General features: G+C 49.8%; 1 protein-coding gene across 9 annotated transcripts in view; it reads right to left on the bottom strand.

Annotated features, from left to right (window-relative positions):
* The window catches only part of LOC119972445 (RNA-binding Raly-like protein), a 1,269,223-nt gene that overhangs the window by 124,581 nt on the left and 1,121,124 nt on the right, over positions 1-23,518 (bottom strand). For all 9 annotated transcript variants that reach the window (XM_038809148.1, XM_038809145.1, XM_038809147.1 and 6 more), the window contains one exon: positions 8,828-8,991. In XM_038809148.1, coding sequence (XP_038665076.1) covers positions 8,828-8,991 — 164 coding nt within the window. The remainder of the gene's footprint in view (positions 1-8,827; positions 8,992-23,518) is intronic.

Below are 23,518 nucleotides of genomic sequence, written 5' to 3' on the forward strand. Positions count from 1 at the left end.
GCCCGTGCGACATGTCGCTGGCAAGTCTGTCAGTTATTGCCGATCAATAATTCCCCTCGAGAAGGTGGTGATAGAAGTGATCTGCCACCTTGAACTTGCACTGCAGTGCAGCTCGAGAAGGAGTTGCAGGGATCTGACCCAGTGACAGTGAAGGATTGGCAATATATTTCCTAAGTCAGGATGGTGTGTGGCTTGGAGGGGACCTTTGCAGGTGGTGGCATTCCCATGTGCCTGGTGGTAGAGTGAGTTTGGAAGGTGCCATAGAAAGAGCCTTGGTGAGTTGCTGCATTGCATCTTTTTGATGCTATACATTACTGCCACTGTGTACAGGTAGTGGAGAGAGTGAATGTTTCAGTTTTTCCTGTAACATTATTCTGTAATTACCTCTGGCCTGGAGCATGAGCTCTGCTGGTTCCCTTATGTCATGGTCAAAATTCTGGAACTTCTTAACACTCTTTGGAAGTACCTTCAGCATACAGGTTGCACTATTTTTTTAAAAAAGTAGCTCACCACCACCTTCCCAACTGCAACTAGGATGGGTAATAAATGCCAGCAGTGCCATTAAAATTAGAACAGATCATCTGTTTATTTATATCACAACTGATTTTAAACCTTGCTGTGTGTGAAATTGACTACAGTTATAACATTGACTGCACTACATCGCCTGAGAAGCAATTTGTGATATCCTGAGGTTTAAAAGGCACAACATAAATGCAAGCTCTTCCTTTCAATTGTGATCAGTGTCTGTATTTGGGTAGCATAGAAATTCCACCCTCATATGAATTTACAGCAGCCGATATATTTCCTGGTGAGACTCTGGTCAATATACTTCATATTCACATCTCGCATCTGTTTTCACCCAAGAGAATGGGGAGGCAGATATGGAACTCTGGGAGAGAGAATGAGATTATTGGGCAAGCTGTCATAGGGAGGGATAAGGTATTAGATGTGTTGGAAGGCTTAAAAGTGGAGAAATCTGCAGTTCCGGATAAATTGTGTCCCAGGTTGCTGTGGGAGGCGAGGGTGGAGATTGCAGGGGCCCTGATCCAAATTTTTATTCATCTCTGGCCACGGGAGAGGTGCTAGAGGACAGGAGAACCGTGAATGTAGTTCCTTTATTTAAGGCTGTAGAGATAAGCCAGGGAACTACAGGCTGTGAGACTCATGTCAGTGGTGGGGAGAATAATGGAGAAAATTCTGAAGGAGAGAATATCTCCACTTGGCAAGGCCAGGTTTGATCAAGAATAGTCTGCACGGCTTTGTCACAGGAAGGTCCCGCCGACCAAATTTGATTTAATTTTTTGCTCACGTGGCAAGTGTGTAGATGAGGGCCGTGCAGTTGATGTAGTTTACATTGATTTCAGCAAAGCATTTGACAAGGTCCCACATGGGAGACTTTCAAAAACAAAAGGCAAATGCACATGGGACACAGGAGAACTTGATAAGGTGGATTCAAAGGGTGATGATAGATGGCTGGTTTAGAAACTGGAAGCCAGTGTTCAGTGGCATACCACAGGGATCTGTGCTGGGTCCCCTGTTATTTGTCATTTATATAAATGACTTGGATGACTATGTGGGGGGGGGGGGGGTTGTAGGATCACTATGTGGGGGGGGGGTAGGATCAGTAAGTTTGCGACGGCACAAAGATAGGTCGAGTGGTTAATAGTGAGATTGAGAGTTTTCAGTTGCAGGAAGATATATAGACCGGATGGCCAAATGGGCAGAGAAGTGGCAGATCCTGGAAAGTGTGACATGTTACACTTTGGAAGCAGCAATTTGACAAGGAAATATTCGATGAATGGCACCACACTGGGAAGTCCTGAGGAACAAAGAGACCTTGGTGTGTTTGTAAATAAATCTCTGAAGGCAGAAGGCTAGGTGAATAAGGTGGTGAAAAAGGCATACACTTACTTTTTAATCAATCGAGGCATGGATTACAAAAGGAAGGAAGTCATGTTGGAGTTATATAGAACATTGGTGAGGCCACAGCTGGAGTACTGTGTGCAGTTCTGGTCGCCACATTACAGGAAGGATGTGATGGGACTGGAGAGGGTGCAGAGACGTTTCACCAGGATGTTGCCTGGGATGGAACATTTTTGTTATGAACAGAGGTTGGTTATGAGGGGACACAAGTTCAAGGTGCGGTCCGGGGGATTTGAGGAAAAGCTTTTTTACCCAAAGGGTGGTGACGGTCTGGAATGCATTGCCTGGGAGAATAAGAGAGGCGGGTTGCTTCACATACTTTTTAAAAGTACCTGGATGAGTACTTGGCATGTCTTAACATTTGGGACTATGGGCCAAGTGTATGCTGACAAGTGGGATTAGGATTGGTAGATCAGTTGCCATGTGCCGGTGCAAACTCGATGGGCCGAAGGGCCTTTTGTGCACTGTACTTTTCTGATTCTGTGGTTGATAGGGTGCCGATCAATCAGGCTGTGTTGTTTTGAATGATGTTTTGCTTCTTGAGTGTTGTTGGTGCTGCACTCACGAGACAAATGCAGAGTATTCCACCATTCTCCTGCCTTGTAGATGGTGGAGAGGCTTTGGTGGATCAGGAGGTGAGTTAGTTGCCTCAGAATTTCCAGCCTCTGACTCACTCACGTAACCACAGTAATTCATATGGCTGGTTCCATTTCATTTCTGGAACGGTAACTTCTGGGATGTTGATGGAGGGACGATGCAACTATAACAATGTCATTGAATGTCAAAGGGAGATGGTCACATTATCAGTGGGATTCTCCCTTCCGGGGACTAAGTCGCCACGCAGGGGGAAAACCGGCGCCAACGACTCCAGCGTCAACGGGTCCCCAAGGTGAGGAATTCTCACCTGTTCAGGGGGCTAGGTGAAAGCCGGAGGGGTTGGCGCTGTTCGAGTCGGCGCCGAAGGTACTGCGCGAGTTTGCGCATGCGTGGAATGGCCGTCGTGATCTCACGCATGCGCGGAACCGCCGGCGTGATTCCGTGCATACACAGATCGGCCGTCGTATTTTGGCACATGCGCCAAATCTTCAGTCTTCTCCGCGCCGGCCATGGTAGAGCCCTACGGGGACCTGCCGCAGAATAAAGAAGTGCCCCCACGGAACAGGCCCACCCGCAGATCGGTGGGCCCCGGTCGCGGGCCAGGCCTCCGTGGGCCCCCAACCACCAAAGACTGCCCCAGCCGACTTACGACTAATGGACATCTGCTCGGCCCATCGGGGCCCAGAGAATTGCCGGGGGGGGGCAATCCCGCCAACGCCCGAAAAATGGCGCCGGAGAATACAGCAGACAGCATTGGGGCGGGATTCGCGCCACCCATGGGGATTCTCCAACCCGGCGTGAAGTTGGAGAATCCTGCCCTATGTCTTGTCGGAGATGGTCATTGCTTGCCACTTGTGTGGCAGGAATGTTACTTGCCACTTATCAGCCGAAGCCTGAATATTGTCTGGGTCTTGCTACATATGTTACAAATGATAAAGTCAAGAACATTACTCATCACTTTGCTGATGATTGAGAAGAAATGATAACTGTCCCGACTGCAAAAAGCCTGCCATTTGCGCTCAGGACATAACTGGAAAACCTTCCATATTGTTGGGTCTCAGTTTTGCAGCTGTACTGGAACAGCTTGGCCAAGGGAACAGTTAGTTCTGAATCACAAGTCCATAAATCAGGCTAGAGTTGCTGCAGTACCTATTGCACTGGCGTTAGAAGGCAGATTGCTAACATAATAAATACTTGCAGACAATTAAAAACATTCCACTGATTCAGCATATACAGAAAAGCCTTTCACAATGACATGTTAATAGTTTGAATTGCGAGAGATTGATGGCCACATTTACACTACTCAAACCCTTATCCTGACACTTCAGCCTACAGAAATCAGAGCTTAAGTCCTGGCACCCAGACAGAGGATCTGTTTTATCAGTGTAAATGCTGGCAACAGCGATATGGGCACTACTCAATTTGGCTTCAGCCTTTAGTCACAGAGATTTAAAAAACTTTCAGCAGTCATTTTAAGAATTTTGGTTCACAGATTAAGTTAAAAAAATACTTATTTCTTTTTATTATTAATACTTTTTTTTGGGTATGTTTGTGTGTGCCCATATATCTTATTCTGTGTACATAACGGTAAATATACTTTGTTCAAAAACCCAATAAAAGCATTTATTAAAAAAAAGTTTAAAAACACAAAGGCAATAAAATAGATACTCCCAACAGGTCTTCACATATATTCTTGCATTGTTTCCATAATGTTTTACATTGTGAACTTGTAGAAAAAATGGACAAATGTAAATGAATGCATAAATTGATGCCAGCGGTATAGAAATATTGGCCCCCAAAACCCCTTGGAGTCTGCTCAAGCAGTCCCTGTGCAGCATGACCAGAACCCCTGTCCACGCACAACAGTCCCAGGCTCCAGCCCAAAGTTGAGGGATGGGCACATCAGAATGCGTACCCAGAATTGCCAGCTGGAATATGAGAACTGGAGAGTAGGCATGGTGAGAGCCCAAAAAGTCTCCTTTGCTTTACATCTTCTGCGTTAACCGGAGCGAGTGGGCCTCTTGGGCTAGGTAATTAGTCCCAATTTCTCTCGTAAAGGTTTGGGCTTCAAGGTCCAAGTGGGCAAAATGATATGAGTCCTGAGGAGGGCTGCATACAGAAGGAAGGGCAGCTAACCCAGCAGCTTCACCATCATGGATATTTGAGCAAGGCCTCCGACCAGGTGAGTGGAAATCAAGATCTCCATTTTACATGGGCAGAGCGCCATTATATTTTAGCATCACCGCAATAAAGAGTATGCAGCTCAACAACACAGAAATAAACTGAATTCTGGTAACTTCAGACTTCACTGCAGTACACCACAACTGAAGAAATCGCTTTTTGATTTCTGACTTCTATTTATAGAGAACCACCCTTATTAAAATTCTTTCAAATCGTTCTAGAGGAGATTCATGAATTTCAATTAGGTTTTATATTTAAGATTCTCTGTGTACTGATTGTACACTTGAGGCAAAGGATGACACCAATTTTGTAAATTAAAGCTATTATGAAGACTTTTGCTCACCAGTAACAGTAATTGATGCACCTCATTACTATGTGTTATAGAGGAAGTGTATGTAACTAGCAATTTTCACTTCCCATAAACCAAGCATCCACTGCCAGCTTGATTGCTCACAATGAAACACTGATGGAGAAGCCTGAGAGTCAACTCCTTCCCACCCAGTTCCCTCTATGCACCTGTGTAATGAAGCAGAAAGGGACAATATTGAAAAGGAGAAAAATATATTTTTAAACTGGAATTTGGGTATGAAATTAAATTTGTATATCCTGCCACCATTGCAAAACCATAAGTAGAGCAGATTCCAAATTCCTACAGATTTTGGTGTGGATGTTAGGAGGAAAGATGGGTGTCAGAGGGAGAGATGGGAAGGTCAGAGGGAGGGATGGAAGGTTAGAGGGAGGGATAGAAGGTCAGAGGGAGGGATAGGAGGTCAAAGCGTGAGATAGAAGGTCAGAGGGAGAGATGGGAAGGTCAGAGGGAGGGATGGGAGGTCAGAGGGAGGGATGGGAGGTCAGAGGGAGGGATAGGGAGGTCAGAGGGAGAGATGGAAGGTCAGAGGCTGAGATGCGAGGTCAGAGGGAGAATGGGAAGTCAAAGGAACAGATGGGAGGTCAGATGGAGGGATGGGGAGGTTAGAAGGAGAGATGAGAGGTCAAATGGAGTGATGGGGAGGTTAGAAGGTGTAATGGGAGGTCAGAGGGAAAGATGGAGAGGTTTGGGTGGAAATTGAAGGTAAAGATGTGACGACCAGAGTAAAATTGGGAGGGGGAAGGATGGAGCTTGGGTGTAAGTCAGTGATCACACAGAGTGGATTGGTGAGTTATCACAGAGATGACCAAGTGCTTACAGCTTAAATTGTTAGGTTTGCAGGATGATCTCCTGACTCACAAGCAATGTTGTAAAGGCATTTTCCAAATTAAAGCAGCCCTTCTCACCTCCTTTTACCTATCAGATTTCCTGAGGCCCAAACAACTGTGGTTAAAAATAGAAACACTTAGGTTGGAGTCAGGCAGCTGCCTTGAAACCAACACACCCCCTGGGAGAGAATGGTAGGCTTGTTCTTCGCTTAGACTCGGTGGCCTGTTGAATCAGGTGTGAGGCCAAAAACAGACTGATGCCTTGCTAGTCTTCCAGCCATTCCCGTTGACACCGGCGCCGGTTCCGCTCCCTGAAAAGCGGCTTACTCGGGGAGTATGCCGCGCCTAGTATCCACCACCTGAGGCCACTGCTTGAGGCCCGCCGCGCTATTCTCTGCCCCCGACCAGTCAAATTCCCGACGGCGTATCTCTAATGTGGTCTTGCCATTTGGGAATCTCGCGTGGCGGTTATGGACTCAGCCCGGGGCTGCCACAGTCGGGGGCATGCCGATGGGAGTGCAGTGGGTGCCTCATTCGGGAATGGGCTTCAGTTGTGCGGGCGGTCCGGGTTGGGCGTGTGAACGATTGGGGGCACTATTTCCGCAGTCCAGGTCCGCGGTCTGAGTCCGCCATGGAGCACGTTGCGGCCGCTGCTGTGCGTATGCACGACCTCTGACCTGGAAGTGCGGGGGGCCTTATCGGCAGCTGGAGCTGCGAGCTCCACGAAAGGCTGTGAATCTGTGGCCTTTTGATGCCAGTTTCTCTGACATAAAAGACCATGGGCGTGATTCACAGATCGCGGGACTAAGTGTTCGTGCCGTCGTGAATGCCGTCGTGAAACGGGCGCGGGGACCACCACTTTTCCCCGCCCCACAGGCTTCCCCCGCGACCCTTCGCGCAAAGTTCCTGCCGGCAGTGACCAGGAGTGAACGGCACCGGCGGGACCGCCCTGCACCAAACATGCTGCCGCAAATGGCGCCGATTCTCCACACCTCTGAGAATCGTGCACCGGCGTTGGGGCGGTGTGGCGCGGTTGCGGCGATTCTCCGGCCTGGTGCGGGGCTTGGAGAATCGCGTCACATAGTTTTCACAACGGCATTGGGACATAGTCCCTGAAATGGAGAATCCAGCCCCATGTTTTCCTTTGTTGTTCCATGCTCTGCTCTGCCCGACTGGGAATCCCGATACTGGCATCGGGCAATGACGAATCCACCCTCTGAAGTGAGAAGGTTGTTTCAGATTATTGACTTTTTAATTTCCTATGGAACACAAACTCCTCCATTTTGGGCAAGATGATTACCCTCCTTGTCCTATCAAGCCTGTCCTTGGAGCTTTTTGACAGGAGGTGTTCTGTCTTTTTTAAGATCTTAGGGGTGATTTTCCAGCCGTGTTGTGCCTGGCACAAGTCCTGCTATATCAGGAAAATACCAGATGAGCACTGAAACAGGATTTACACCAGGGAGTGTGTGGTAAATTAGCATATTTAAATGTGCAGGATCTGTTTTAAGACGGATTCTGCCAGTTCCTGTAGTTCTCTCACCCGCCAGCACAATTTGAAGCGGGTGTGAATCACGGCTGGTCTGTACAAATGGAGAGCAGACATGATAACCATGCCGGGGCCGCAGAGGCCATTTTAGCCCCCAGGTGGTTGGTGACATGGTACTTCAGCCTGGCACGTGGCACTTCCAAATTGGCACTGTCAGGGTGCCGGGGCAGTGCCAGAGGGGGTGGCAGATGAGGAAGGCAGAGCAGGAGGGGTTAGGGCATTTGGCGACCCCCATAATGGAGTGCTACTCCCCTGGGGAAGTACGCCAAGGGGTGATTGGGAATACCTGGGGCAGAATTCTCCGCTGGCGGGATGCTCCATTTTGCCGGCAGCCCAGGGGTATCCAAATGGCATGGGGCTGCCCCACAATGGGAAACCCAATTGACCAGCCAGTGTAACGGAGCATCCCACCGGCGTGCTGAATCAGAATGTGGCACGGTCCAGCCCTTGATGCCGGCAAATGGGGAGGGGCCTTCTGCCGGCGAGAAGGGTTATTCTGAGATTGGGGTGCCCTTTAAAAAGGCTCCAGGGCCTTTATGTCAGATATTTCCTGGAACAAGGATTCTCCGACTGAAGGGCTGTCCCAGGTAAAGTGTGAGTATCTCACAAACAAGTTGAAGACTCATAATAATGATTTTGTTATGCTCCACGAATCTATGTCTCCAATGGCCAACAGGCCAGCTGTTGCCATATCCATGGATTTAACCTCATAGCTAGCCACTATCAACCAAAATATTGCCTGGACATATGCAAGACTACCTCAGCCCCTTTGCGATCTCTAGTCTTCCACCCCAGCCCCCCCGTACATAATTGTGAACATTGGTGCCAGCCAAAATTGGTCAGGCCCAGACAAGGGGGCTCATTAAGGAAACTTAACGCACCTGCGTAGAATCTAAATTATGATTATAGAGTCCAATAGTGAATTTATATTGCTCCTTTGGGCCTCTTTGATACACCATTGGGATTATGGTTGGCTTGGCATGCCATGGATTTAGACCCCAGTCGAACAGACACAGTTCATTCTGTAAAGCACCCATTTCATAACATTGTATTTTCATCCTATCCCGAGGCAGTGCTTTTTCACAGATGTGATGAATGTGCTGATTATTGCATAATGACATTTCCTTTTGCCTATTAAAAAAACCTGGACAAATGCCAGATTAACACGTGTTCTAAATTAGCTCACGTCCAAAAATTGCAATGCGAATCATAATGAATACTTTTAGCATTTTTCCATTATCTTAAAGTTTTCAATAAAAAGATTTTACAAGCATAAAGAGCAGAGGTGACATCTATTGCTGAGATAGCATTTATGCTGATGTATATTTGAGGATTTTCCAAAACTTGTGATTAGCTGAGCATGTGCAATTAGCAGAGGCTTACATTTTGGTCCTGCGGATGCTGTCCCTGTGATTGTAGACCGTGGACCTCCTTTCATAGGAAAACCACCCTTTCCTCTACGTGTGACAGGTATTGTGACACGCGGGCGTTTTATTGGTATAACAGCACGAGGTGGTGGGGGAACGCGGCCATGGTAATCAAACATCCTGAAAACAAGAACACTTACGTTTAAAATACAAAATACAACTGTGGCTTTACTTGCATATTTAAATGACAAAGTTAGCACCTGTACACCAGTTTTCAAGACACTAAAATAAGTCCAATAAATGACTTTAGCTACACCAAGCCACTTAATGAATGACCGCACTTCAGGGGCGGTATGGCTTCTCAGTTTTATACTCCGAGATTTGAGATTATCGCCTAACATGGATGGCAAAAACAAAATACATGAAATCCCACCACAGAATAGCGGTTTCATGTAAATTGCTGCTTGTGGTGATATGCACATATCTATGTATAACGGTACATAGTTGTACCGATGTAGATATTTATATATAACAGCACCAGTGTACAAAGCCACTGACCAATACATGTAGGGACATTTATGACCTCCAGCCAGCAGGTGGAACCAGACATCCATACATACATATATACCGGGGGATGGACGAGACACAGGCACTTGGTATTAGGACATACAAGGGGACAGTCATCTCCCACCTTAGTTTCACAGTAACATAGACAGAATTGTTTGTACATAGAAATGCAGGATTACCATCCAGCGTGTCAAGAATAAATACTTATAGCAATCATGTCTTCATGTTTAATGTTTAAGCCACAGAACACAACACTGCTGTATCTCCTGTGGCCTTGCACGTAGCGAGACAAGCTAAGGAGCAGGGGATATTTGGATTTGGCAAACAGATGTCATTTGTTTCCCACTTTAAATTCACACCTTGAAAATTGCACAACAGGACTGAGCATGGCCCTCACAAACTTATTGTGGTAAACACCACTAGTAATACATTGCATGTATTATGGTACTGCCCATGTATTACAGATACCATGGTAAATCCCAGCCTGCTGGCTCCTCCCTATAAAAGTGTGTGCTCTCCTGCGCTGTTCCCATTCTGGTTCCAGCTGCAGGAGGCACAACATCTTGTGCAATAAACCCTCGATTGTTTCATCATGCTCATCTCGTGGTAATTGACGGTACACCAATTTATTGCACAAGATTTTAAAAGATGGACTCCCTAATCAAGCCTGATCGCCTGCAGCGGAGTCCTCACGCAGCCAGACAACTCCGGAGGGCCCAAATGTTATTTTTGCAGCCAGAGCAAACATCCCAGGCAGCACTGCCTGGCGCGGAGCGCGACCTGCAACTGCTGCGGGAAGAAGGGCCACTTTGTTTCCGTTTGCCAGGCCCGGTCGGTCACCGCTGTTTCCAGGCCCGGCATTGCTGCACCCCCCAAGTGTGATCCAGGGGCGCCACCATCTTCTCCACCACAAGCCACGTGCGGCCCATTGCCGCCGCCATCTTTGATGCCGCCCACCATGTGCGCCACCATCTGGGACTGCGCCTTAGGACCCCTGCTCGTTGACCGTTCGCTGTCCGCTGATACGTCTGCCACCTCTGATCAGCCCAGGACCTCCCACATCTTCCGCAGCTCGCCTCCATCACCCTGGATCAGTCTCGGCCCCACAACCTCGCGACCGCTACGACAACGGTAAAGATCAACGGGCACGAGACGACCTGCCTCTTTGACTCCAGGAGCAAAGAGAGTTTCATCCACCCTGCTACGGTAAGGCGCTGCTGCCTCACGGTACACCCCGTCACCAGAAAATCTCCCTGGCCTCTGGATCTTATTCCGTGGAAATCCGGGTGTACTGTGTCGTGACCCTCACCGTTTAGGGCGTAGAGTACAGCACCTTCAGGCTCTACGTCCTCCCCCATCTCTGAGCAGCCCTGTTACTATGTCTTGATTTTCAATGCCACCTCCAAAGCCTTACTTTGAAATTCGGCGGACCCCTCACCGTCTGCGGCCTCGCGACCCTTAAAGTCGATCCACCTTCACTGTTTGCAAACCTCACCCCGGATTGCAAGCCCGTCGCTACTAGGAGCAGACGGTACATTGCGCAGGACAGGACCTTCATCAATTCGGAGGTCCAACGGCTTCTGCGGAAGGGGAACATTGAGGCCACGATGCACGCAGTCGACGAGACCCTCCCCTTTCAGGTGGAGTGCGATGCATCAGACGTAGCTCTGGCCGCCACCCTCAACCAGGCGGACAGACCCGTGGCTTTCTTTTCCCGCACCCTCCATGCCTCCGAAATCCGGCACTCCTCTGTCGAAAAGGAGGCCCAAACCATTGTGGAAGCTGTGCGACATTGGCGGCATTACCTGGCCAGCAGGAGATTCACTCTCCTCACTGACCAACGGTCGGTGGCCTTCATGTTTAATAACACACAGTGGGGCAAGATTAAAAATTACAAGATCTTGAGGTGGAGGATCGAGCTCTTCACCTACAACTATGAGATCTTGTATCGCCCGGGGAAGCTCAATAAGCCCCCTGATGCCCTATCCCACGGTACATGTGCCAGCGCATAAGTGGACCGACTCTGGGTCACCCGGTTCTTCTATTTTGTCATGGCCCGCAACCTGCCCTACTCCATTGAGGAGGTCAGGACCGTAACCAGAGACTGCCAAGTCTGCGCAGAGTGCAAGCCGCACTTCTACTGGCCAGATAGAGCACACCTGGTAAAGGCCTCCTGACCCTTTGAGCGCCTCAGCATGGACATCAAATGGCCCCTCCCCTCCACCGACCGCTACGTGTACTTCCTCAACGTAATTGATGAGTACTCCCGGTTCCCTTTCGCCATCCCCTGCCCTGACATGATGGTCATCAAAGCCCTGCACAGCATCTTCACTCTGTTCGGTTTCACAACCTACATCCACAGCGATCGGGGATCCTCCTTTATGAGTGATGAGCTGCGTCAGTTCCTGCTCAGCAAGGGCTTCGCCTCGAGCAGGATGACCAGCTATAACCCTTGGGGAAACAGGCAGGTGGAGATGGAGAACGCCCTTCGGTCGAGAAATCTTCCGGTCTCCCGCTGGCAGGAGGTCCTCCCCGACGCGCTCCACTCCATCCAATCGCTCCTGTGCACCACGACTAAAGAGACCCTCACAAACGTGAATTTGCCTTCCCCAGGAAGTCCACCTCCGGGATCTCGCTCCCTACATGGCTGACAGTTCCTGGACCCGTCCTCCTGCGGAAGCATGTGCGCAGCCATAAATCGGATCCCATGGTTGAGAAAGTCCACCTCCTCCATGCAAACCTGCAGTACGCCTACGTGGCACACCCCGACGGGTTACAGGACACAGTCTCCCTCCGGGACCTGGCACCTGCTGGGTCCCCACCCACAACCCCCGACCTGATACCGCTCTCCCCCCCGGTTGCTTCATTCAACCTTGCGCCACCCACCCTCCCACCAGCAAACCTCACCGCAGCCCGCACCCCGGCAGGATCCGTCCCCTCACTGGATCCACTAAAGGGTGATGACGTAGATGACAACACGCTCCCAGAGTCGCAGGTGACCACGTCAGCGCCCACATCGCCACCAGGACTGAGACGATTGCAGTGGAGGGTCAGAGCCCCCGACAGACTCAATCTGTAATGTTTTCTTCACCCCTGCCGGTCTCTTTTTTAAACAGGGGGTGAATGTGGTCGACACCACTAGTAACACACTGCATGTATTACAGTACTGCCCAAGTATTACAGGTACCACGGTAAATCCCAGCCTGCTGGCTCCTCCCAGCAGGCGGCGTATAAAAGTGTACGCTCTCCTGCACTACTTCCATTCTGGTTCCAGCTGCAGGAGGCACAACTTGTGCAATAAAGCCTCGATTGTTTCACCATTCTCGTCTTGTGGTAATTGACGGTGCATCACCTATCGCCGTTTTTTACAAAGCCAGAGCTCAGAGTGTGGACAGGTGCAAATCCCTAATCCAGCTCCTTGCCTGCTCCAAAAACCAATTCAAATTGAATCCAATTCATGGTCCCCACAAGACAGACATACCAAATCCAGGCATTGCACCTTGTAGTGATCCTCGCCTGAGGGTGTACAGAAGGGGCTGATGGGAAATGGAAGTACCACCAGGGGGCAGCACAGGGACATATACGAGTGACGCCGAAGGCCCGCCCTCGCTCACTTTGGCTGGAGAGACAGGGGAGCAGGACAGGGACGGAAGGTGAGCTCAGGGCTGCAAGTGTGGTTAGGCCTAGTTGCAGAGCATAGAAAAGCAGTATCTTTACAAGTGCCATTCTGTAAGTAAAAGCTAACAAAGTCATTTATTGTGGAGCACAATAAACCATCCTTCAACTGCTGAACGACTTCTAGCATTCATTTAAGAAACATAACACACCTGATTGCATGCTCATCTTAGCCAAAAGACCTTTTACTGCCCCACCTCATGACAATGTTTAAAACAGACTCTCACAGGTGGGAAGCAGTGACTTAAATTTTAATTATTTTTGTAATGCTGCAGGAAGCACCCTCATTCTGAAATGCCCTGGCCGTCTCTTGCCTGCCTCAGCAGCACCCACCCATCCCGGTAGGGCTGCTGGTCGTACATTGCAGCGGACCCCCTGGTCAGGCCTCCTGCTTCTCTGGTCTATCTGCTGTCCTTAACTGCACAGGGCTCCCAGAGGCTGTTTCTAATTGGCCATCTCCAGGAGGATCATGAGTCGTGCTATGGCCACTTCAGCTTCACGAACCGTAATTGAGGCTGATGTTAGGATCATGACCCAACAGGGAACATCGAGGCCCTTGAGTTTCTGGCTATGTCAATCTTTTGAATGTCTCTTAAATACATTTCTATTGCAAATTTACCAGCCTAATGTAATGTAGGCCGAGTCAGCGACACCCACATCCATGAAAGAAATTTTAGAAACTCACGCAGGAAAATAAAAATTCCGATAAACTGATTGTACATTGCATTTAAGAATATCGTATTGCCTTTGCCAATGAGTTCAGCCATCCTGGAGTTACTTTAGTGCTAAGCCATCAATTTAGAATAGTCATAATGGAAATAATGGAACTATATTGAATTTTGATATTTGTGCTGAATTCACATTGCTGTAGGCATAGACTCAACACAAAGATTATTGTATAATAAAGGACTTTCCAGAAAGATCAGGGGGCTTGATTCAAGGAAAACATTTCTAAGTGTCATTTTGGGTGAGTTTGGCGGGGTGTGTCCTGCCGGCTTTTTGGGTGAGATCCACACTGCTATTCACCCATAGTTGGGCCTTGGGGAGTTTCTCCCAGATCAAGCCCACACCTAGAAATGTTTTCAACACTGGGGAGCTGAACTCACTAGTGAGACCGGGTCATCAGAGATTGAGGCACCGATTTGAAAGGGTTCCCTGATCTCTAAGTGAGTTTGAGTGTCCCCACAAGCCCACCCACGAGCAATGTCACCCCCCGCACATATGGGCATTAACCTAAATAACCACCCCTCCCCAAGTGAGGACACCCCAGTATAGGGTCACTGAGGGCTCCCTACCTTTTCTGGCCTCTCACCTTTTTGCCCCCCCCCCCCTTTCAGGACTCCCACCCCTCATCCCCACCACAACCTTTCAGGACTTCTAACCTTCATTCCCTCCAACCTTTATTAGGCCCCTTCATCCCCATCTTTCTCCCCAACCCTTCATCTCCCCTTTCATGGGCATGGCCTCCCTCAGGCCCAGACCTTGGCTGTGCCACCCGTGCATCCTGGCACTGCCACCCAGGCACCCTCGAAGTGCCCCTGCCAGCCTGGCAGTGCTAGGATGGCAGTACTATGGTAACCGGGGGCCAGAGGGAGAGCCAGGGACCACTCTGCCCTGTTCATGACTACTCAAAGTTGTCTAAAAGTCTGGCAGACACCCCAGATGCCGTTAGGCCTGGTCCATGTTTGTGTGGAACAGTACTAAATGGCATCTGGTCCTGGCCTTGCTGGCAAGGCCGTTTGCTCCTGGGCCCTGTGAGAATACAGCGCAGACATATTTGAATGAGTCTAATGGCTCATTTAGATATGTATATCTGGACCGTGCACAGTGTGGGATGAATCACATTAATCTTGCGAGTTGCCTCAAGCATCGGGAATCCCGCGAGAGGCCTCCCGTGAGATCCATTGGCCTCACTGGGCCACCAGGTGGGGCATGAAAAGGCTGGTAATTCATGCCCCAGGTGTGGGGGCAGCACTCAGTCAGAGGACTTGGGCTTTTTAGGACGCTCTTCTAAACAAAGAGGTAGCCTTTTTCAAAAAAAACTGTGGCTAGAAAGAAGGAAGTACTTCAAAGTTCATGGACCTCTGTAGAGCTACAGAAATAAACAAAGGAAGACCGTCCTTTGAAACTGCCTAGACCTATCAATGAAGAGGCTTTCAAAGGACAATGGTCTGTGAATTTGAATGTAAACAATGCAGGTCAAAGCGTTTAGGCTTCTAGGCATGCACACAGGCTTGAAAAATATAAAGTGCAATGGAAATAACTCTGAAAAACCTATTTGAATGTTGCCACCGCATTAAAGGTAATCTCACTTCCCCCTATCCCAGGAAAGACCCCTGACCTCAACCTCTCCATCCCAACCCAAGCCCCCTGACCCCCACCTCTTCTGAAGGACCCCACTCGGCATCCTGAAGGAAAGTACAGGGAAGGTATTCACAACCTTACCCTTACTCGGAGTGCAAAGTGGCAGGTAGGTATTGCCAAGGGGCAGGGCCTGAAGGGGGGGCCTGAGGGAGGTTCGGAGGGATGGGACCTTGTCAGCGATTGGGCCTTGCTAGTCATTTGGCAGGGGGGGGAGGGGTTCTGCGACAGTATTCTAAGATCTGGGTACCTGTGAAGAAGGGGACCAGTCAGCAGATTTAGGCCCCTCTCCTCCCAGGGCCAACGTGAGCATGTTCAAAAGAATTCTGAGAATCATAGAATAGCACGTCAGCATCATTCCTAGCGCCTACAGGAACACTCCGGTTTTCCTGCTGGCGGGAGCACTTAGTCTTCAAATGGGAGAATAGTGTCCTGTGTTTCAGATCTAAATGATCCTTCAGCAGAACCTGCTATCTCTCGACTGGGATGCAATTTCACCTTCACCAACTGGACAATAATTTGGTGCGTTGGATCACGTGCTTTTTAAATCAATGAAGTGAAAACCAGGTGGCAATCCATCCTGCTGGAACAATGATCAAACATAGAACATAGACATACAGTGCAGAAGGAGGCCATTCGGCTCATCGAGTCTGCACCGACCCACTTAAGCCCTCACGTCCACCCTATCCCCGTAGCCCAATAACCCCTCCGAACCTTTTTGGTCACTAAAGGCAATTTATCATGGCCAATCCACCTAACCTGCATGTCTTTGGACTGTGGGAGGAAACCGGAGCACCCGGAGGAAACCCACGCAGATATGGGGAGAATGTGCAGACTCCGCACAGATAGTGACCCAGCGGAGAATTGAACCTGGGACGCTGCCGCTGTGAAGCCACAGTGCTATCCACTTGTGCTATCGTACTGCCCTAAATGCTTGTGCAGTTGAAGGTGGAAACGCACTTCCTTATCAGGTATGAAGAATGGCCAGTCAAACAAACTATCACAAGGCTACAGGTCCACATGGTTGTGTCACCCTTGCAAAAACAGCTGACTACAGGCAACAAGCGAGAAAAATCCAGAAAATAAGGACAGTGAGGGGTAACCAGCTTGCTGGAACAGCTATACTCAATGCACTCAATCTTCCATTCGTTCAACTTAATGTACAGTAAATAATCCGCAGTGTGTGCACGTCGCATGCCTGTTGTTGGAGTCGTGTGAGGCTCCCTGGAAGCAGTAGAAAGTTAAGGTATTGCCCTATGACCCTGTATCTTCAGAAATGGGTGGCAAAATAACAATTCTGTGACTCAGGTCACATAGTCTGATTTTACTCACATACGCATCAAATAAAGGTGAAGGAAATATCATACTTCCACATTTCCATAGCTGTCACATTTATTACAGCTTGATCTTCTATTTAAAAATGCACTCCTATGTTGACAACTATCTGAATGACCTTTCGAGAAAATTGTCTTGAAACAAATACAAGGTGCTGGTTTGAAAAGCTCCATTTGATCAAATTCCAGATGAGATTTATACTGGCGAGCCGAAGCCGAGAGGAGGAACTGATAAGGCTGCATTATTCATGTTAACCCTGAATGAATAGACTTGTTTAGAGTTGTGCCTTTTTTACCTCAGATGATTGATAACAACAGTTATATATTCTGCCAGAGCTTTGGCTTGACTTTTCAAATTGCGTCTATCAGCATTATAATCAAGGATAGCGGGGACATCAGGTATTGAACTGTGCTGGGAATTAATTGCAGTTGGCCACATATTTAGAAAAAGCCAGGATAAAAATGGCATTTCTTGTCAGGCAGGTTTCCTGTTTGAAATTTGGAGAAGAACAAGACCCAATATAAAGCTTTATTTGGTTAAGCCCTCCACTGAAACAAGAAGGAATTTGCATTTCTATATAAAGAATGTACATTTCTGGAGGGAAAGGGGGGCGGGAATGTAAATGATGGTGAGGAATAACACCATGTCATAGAATCATAGAATTTATAGTGCAGAAGGAGGCCATTCAGCCCATCGAGTCTGCACCGGCCCTTACAAAGAGCACCCTACTGAAGCCCACGTATCTACCCTATCCCCGTAACCCAATAATCCCCACGTAACATTTTTTGGACACTAAGGGCAATTTATCATGGTCAATCCACCTAACCCACACATTTTTGGACTGTGGGAGGAAACTGGAGCATCCGGCGGAAACCCACGCAGACACGGGGAGAACGTGCAGACTCCGCACAGACAGTGACCCAAGCCGGGAATCAAACCTGGGCCCCTGACGCTGTGAAGCAACTGTACTAACCACTGTGCTACACTTTTTGTGCTGCACTGGATACAGAGGTGCTGTGTTGTTATTTGACTAGTAATCCAGAGGACTGGACTAATGATCATGAGCTTAAACCCCAACATGACGCTTGGGTAATTTAAATTTGGTTAATTAAATAACATTTTAAAAACTAGTATCTGCAAAAGTGACAAACAACTGGATTTTTCTGAAACTGATCAGATTTATCCATGTCTTTTCAGGAAGGAAATCTCCACGGCAATTATGGATGGGCAACAAAATGCTCGCATTATTAGTGATGCTCACATCCCATGAACAAATAAAAAATGAGTGCTGAATAGATTATCTTCCAATTTTTCCATTAGTCCTAATTGCAATCGTAGATTACACAGACAAATGAAATAAATCTAAGGAAAGTAGTGATTACGCAGTGAGTGTTCTTGGCCACTAAAAAGTGATTTTTCAAGTAATCCTGTGATGAAGGGCATGATTCTCTGGACTCGTTGCGTTCTCCCTCAAGCAGAACGAGGCTTGTGAATAATGGGAGAGGCTAAACTCGAGATCTGTTTCAGGCTCCAAACAGTTTGCGATGCAACCGAACTGCTCCCCTAAGCAAAATCGGGGTATTGCCGTAGCGTGGAGAGAAACCAATCACCACCATTTGAGCTCCATTTCCATACAATTAACCAGAACAACCCCATATCCAACAGGCTCCCATCATTCAACGGCCTCCCCAGCAAATGGACATGCTGCCGGCGATTAATACTCCTTTTGAAAAACGGGAACCTGGCGGAAATGCTTCTGCTGGGAGCTGAGGAGGTGAGTAGCCATCTTTGTTCACAGATAAAGAGTCCAGGAGTGCTGGGCGTGCCACCATGTGCTCAGTGGGGGACCCTCGGCTGGGGATGGGGGACCCTCTGCATCACAATGGTTGTGCGAAAAGGTGTTTCATGCGTTGTACAAACCCCACTCCCGATGATGCCGACTCCCCAACACCCACATTCCCTCTCCACTCCCTACCTCCCCTCCCCCGGTGCCCTCAGTGATCCTCAACATGCTTGGCCCTCCTGGATCTATCACTACGTCTTGGTGTTTCCCCAGGATGTATATCAGAGGTGGAGGCAGCCAGCTGCTTACCTCATCCCGTGGCCTTCGATGTCCCTGGTGGGAGTCCTTTGGGGGCTCTAAGGCTGGAGGGCCCCGACTCACTTGTCTGCGGCAGATGTACAGCCGTGCCCCCTGTTTCGTGTGCTGACCTCGAGAGGCAGCTTCATTAGAGGGCTGGAACCCAGGGGAGCTGGTGGCCGCCATCGCCACTCCATGGGACGGGTCCTACTTGGCACCCAGTGCCCCTTCCACCTGATCGGTGCTCATAGGGCCAAGAGGTTCATCTTGACATGGAGGGGCAGCTGGTTTGAGCCCCGGCTGCCCCTGCATTATCTGGCTCTGCCAGTCCTGGCGGTTCCCCATGGTCTACATTATAGTGTTGACGCCGTCAGTGATGCCCCTCAGTGACTGCACCATGCTCTGCAGCCCTTCAGCCATGCCCACCTAAGACTGAGATCTGACCCCGTCACCTCCAGGGCATGTTCCTCAAAGGAGGTGAGGATTCTTATCTCCAGCACCCCTCCGCCAGTCTGGGCCCTCTCCCGACGGTTATGGGAGAGCTTTTCCTGAGGAGATACAGAGAAGGCATCGTTAGCCAAATGCGTGGTTCACAGGGGCGGGAGGGACGGTGTAAAGGAGTATTTTGAGGGGGGGATTGAGGAAGGAGGGGGTGGAGGAAGGGCTGGGTGTCGCATGGCGAGTTGGGGGGTGAATGTTCCCGGCACTGTCTGCCTTGGGGCTGATTCTCCGGGACACTCAGGGAAACAGGACATCCTCCAGGCCTCCACGGCATCTAGCAGCCTCCCCAGGTCAGCATTCCCACAGCTTGGAGCTGCTCTCCTCGGCGCCATTGTTGAGAGCTGGCTGGGGTTAGCTGAGCAAGTGCAGCTTGAGTGCTGCTCGACCTTGTTAGCGGGGGACTGGTGAGCATGTCCCGGAGAATCAGTTGGCGAGCCTTCATTTGCGACGAGAAGCCTGTGAGGCCTCATTGAGTGGACCAATTAACGTTGAATTGCGTTGCTGGTCTTGCTGGGATGAGCACCACTACTCGATCGCTACCACACTTAGACATTTTTCGGGAGATTTGCGTTTAAATCATTTGTATGTGTTACTGTGCTAAACCTGACAAAAATCTAATTTTATGTATGTGCCATTGTAAAATCCTTTCCACTTCAGAGTTATTGTTGCCATCTCATTGTGGGCAATGGCAACACAACAGTTTGAATCTTCTTTGCTGGGCTGATTTGCAGGTTAGGTTACGGGGTCGTGGGTATACAACCAAGTGGATCGGTAAAGACTTGATGGGCCAAATGGCCTCCTTCTGCACTTCAGGAATTCCATGATTTTAATGCCGCTGTGCACGAAGATTCTCACAACCCAATGCCACTACGCACTTCTTCCAGGATCTTCTGATCCCAACTGCCAAATAAATGTGAAGCGTTCCTCAGGGAATTCTAGCCGGGATTCTCCGCCACCGGTAGCGGGGTTCCCGATGTGACAGACAATCGGGCTGTCTCAGGGAAAAAACGGGATCAGCATCCTCTCATGCCCTGCCCATCCTGGCCCTCCTCCACATCCTCCTCGTCAGACAAGGCCTGGCATTCTCCCTTTTTTCCAGCGCTTCGTCCCTCTGCTGCACGATGTTGTGGAGGACGCAGCAGACCATCACGATGAGGGAGACCCTCCGAGCGTTAAAGTGGAGGGCTCCTCCAGAGCAGTCCAGGCACCTGAATCGCATCTTTAGTACGCTGATGCACTGCTCGATCACCCCCCTGGTCGCGGAATTGGTGTCATTATAGCGAGTTTCCGCATTGGTCTGTGGCTTCCCGATAGGCGTCAGCAGCCACAACCGCAGAGGATAAGTCTTGTCGCCCAGGAGTCAACCACTCACCTGGTGCTGCCCCTCAAATGTGTCTGGCACCATTGAGTGCGCCAGAATGGCGGCGTTGTGCACGCTGGCTGGGTATCAGGTACAGACATGCATAATGTGCATCTCGTGGTCACACACCAACTGCATGTTCATGAAGTGGTACCCCTTGCGGTTCGTGAAGGGCACACCCTCATAAGGCGGTGCCCAGAGAGGGACATGTTATGCTTCAATCACCCCCTCCATTGACTTAGGGCATTTGTTCAATGGTGGCGAACCCCGCTGCCCAGGTAACCCGGTGAGCTCAGTCCACATTCAGGTTTATGAATTGCGCTGCCCAGGCATGCAGTGCCTCCGTGATAGCACGGATATACCTGTGCACCGAGATCTGTGAGATCCTAGACAGGTCCCCACGGGGCGTTTGGAAGGACCCGTGGCATAAACGTTGCTGCGGGTGTCCTCCCCCATACCACTGCGGTTCCAGGTGTGCCATGATGTGGCAGATATGCCATATGGTCTCCTTGGTTAGCGGAGTCTTCGATCCAGTCTGGCAGATCCTCAAATGACAAGGGCAGTCGGTATACGCACGGAACCCGATACGGCGCCTTCTTCCCATCTTGGCAGCCGACCCTTCATCCTCACCAGCTGGTTCCCGTTCCTTTGGGGCAGGCTCAGCTGCTGCAGGGCTCATCCTGAGCAGCTCCTGCTCATGCAGCCTCATGGCATCCGACAAAGCTGCACCGGCTAGGCAGATGCCAACCACTTCTGGTTGGATACCAAAATCCATTCTCTACAGGGGGAAAAGGGCAGAGATGCTAGCATGGGGGTTACCCCCATGCCCAACCAGGTCCTGCACTGCAGCTGATGGCACCAAATGCCACCCCCTCCCATTCACACCCCTACTTCCGAACATTCCCCCTGACGCTTTGCCCTCACTGGCTCCATCGGTGACGGCACTGGGGGGGCATTTGACTCTGGCACCTGTCCTTGCCGGCAAGGGTACTGGTGGCTGGCACAACCTATGCCGCGGTAAGATGTGCGGCAGCTGTACTGCACCCTCCTGTGGGGTCTTCCATGGTTGTCCTCCATGGGTGGGCCGCTTGAATTGAATCCCCAGCGGCAGGGTGGTGCCCGGTTGTGGTGGGGCTGCAGAGACCAGCTGGTGAGACTCTGTGCAACCACGGGCAGTCAGTGGATTGCGCAGCTGGTGGCTGCCTTGCAGGCTGCGGCAATGGGGGTCCATGCCTGGAAACCCCATTCTTGGGGGGACAGCCCAACCCAAGGTCACCCCCCCGCTTCACCCCTCATCCCTGGCAGATGTCCTCCAGCCAGCGGCAGCACCGGTAGCCCATGGCTGCACCTTTGGGAACATGTCTTACCTCCTCCCTCACGTTCATCCGCCACAGCACCTGCTTCCCAATTTTAAATATCACAAGTGAACCATGCCATTGGTATGAACGCCTGACGGCAGCAGTGCATTATGAGAGGCCTAGAGAGCGTCGGGTTGGATCTGTCAATGTTATGCCAACGGCCTTTACTGTATAATTTACATGACAAAACCGGCATGCGGCGTAGAATGCATTTGCATACTTGTCGAGGCACCGGAGCGTGGCATTCCATTGGGCGCCCGATGGGGGCGATTTTCAGGTCATGTGCGATTCTTCACCCAATCACGATTCCGATGTCGCTAGACTGAGAATCCAGCCAATGGTCTCCCAAATAGAGAATCCGAGTCTCTGTCAGAGTGGAGTACAATCTGCTGAAGAGATGACCCACTCTTTTTTTACAGCGTTAGCTGCCACATTCTGGTAAGTTCAAAGGATAGTCTAGGTGAGGGGGTTAGTCAGGAGGACTGGGGTATTTGGGTCGGGTTAGAGGGGGTAGTGGAGCCTGTTTGCGGGCGCGGGGGGGGGGGGGGGGGGTTGATATTTGGGTCAAGTTTAATCGAAGTGCAAGAGTCCCAGGCAATTCCCCTGCTCCATGGGGATGCTGTGAATGACTACAAATCTGACCTTGAGTCGGGGGACTTAGGATAGATCCACATGACTTATCTGAACTGGGTAACGCCAAAACCAAACTTCTAATCGCTGCCCCTGAATGGCCAATTTCCCATCAGAACTTTAAACTTCCCAGGCAATTGTCATGTATGTTTGCTCTTCAGGACTTCCACAGGTTCCTGACATGCATCTTCAGGCAGACGTCCGGTCTCTGACAATCTGGAGGTTGGAAGATTTTGCCCTCTAAACATTACAGTTACCACCAAATGATGATACTAAGCAATTGAGTGAGTCCAGAAATTGCAGTACAAATAAATGTACCTTGTGGTACTACAGTAAGTTATACAATTTAAAGAGGTAAAGGTTTAATCCCTGAGCTTCATTGAATCAGCTGTGAAATGGCAAGACATTAATGTTTCCCTACCCCTGACTGAGAGGAATGAGAAACCATCAGCAGCTTCCACTCCCGAATACCGGCCCATGGTCTGAATTTTCACACTTACATCAGGTGCACAGTGGGGGAAATTCCTGGCTCTTTTTAAAATAACTCCTAAAAATGTGCCCCGGAAGTTTTGGATTTTCATTCCAGGGCTGGAAGGGAGGTTTATGGGAGTCAGGCCCACTGCCCCTGGAAAGAGTTCATAGGCAAGCACAGCGGCCCCCTTTGGCACTCACTCCTCAGACCCAATCTTCCCACACCCTCCCCATGCCTTATACATGCAAGCCCAGGCCATCTTATGCCCAACCTTCCCACATCTCATGACCCTTCATACCCTCCATGCCAACCTACGCCCCTCCAGTCACCCCATGCCCCTTCATAACCCCTATGCCAACTCATACCAA

Source organism: Scyliorhinus canicula, chromosome 10 (genome assembly GCF_902713615.1).
Source record: "Scyliorhinus canicula chromosome 10, sScyCan1.1, whole genome shotgun sequence".
NCBI lineage: Eukaryota > Metazoa > Chordata > Chondrichthyes > Carcharhiniformes > Scyliorhinidae > Scyliorhinus > Scyliorhinus canicula.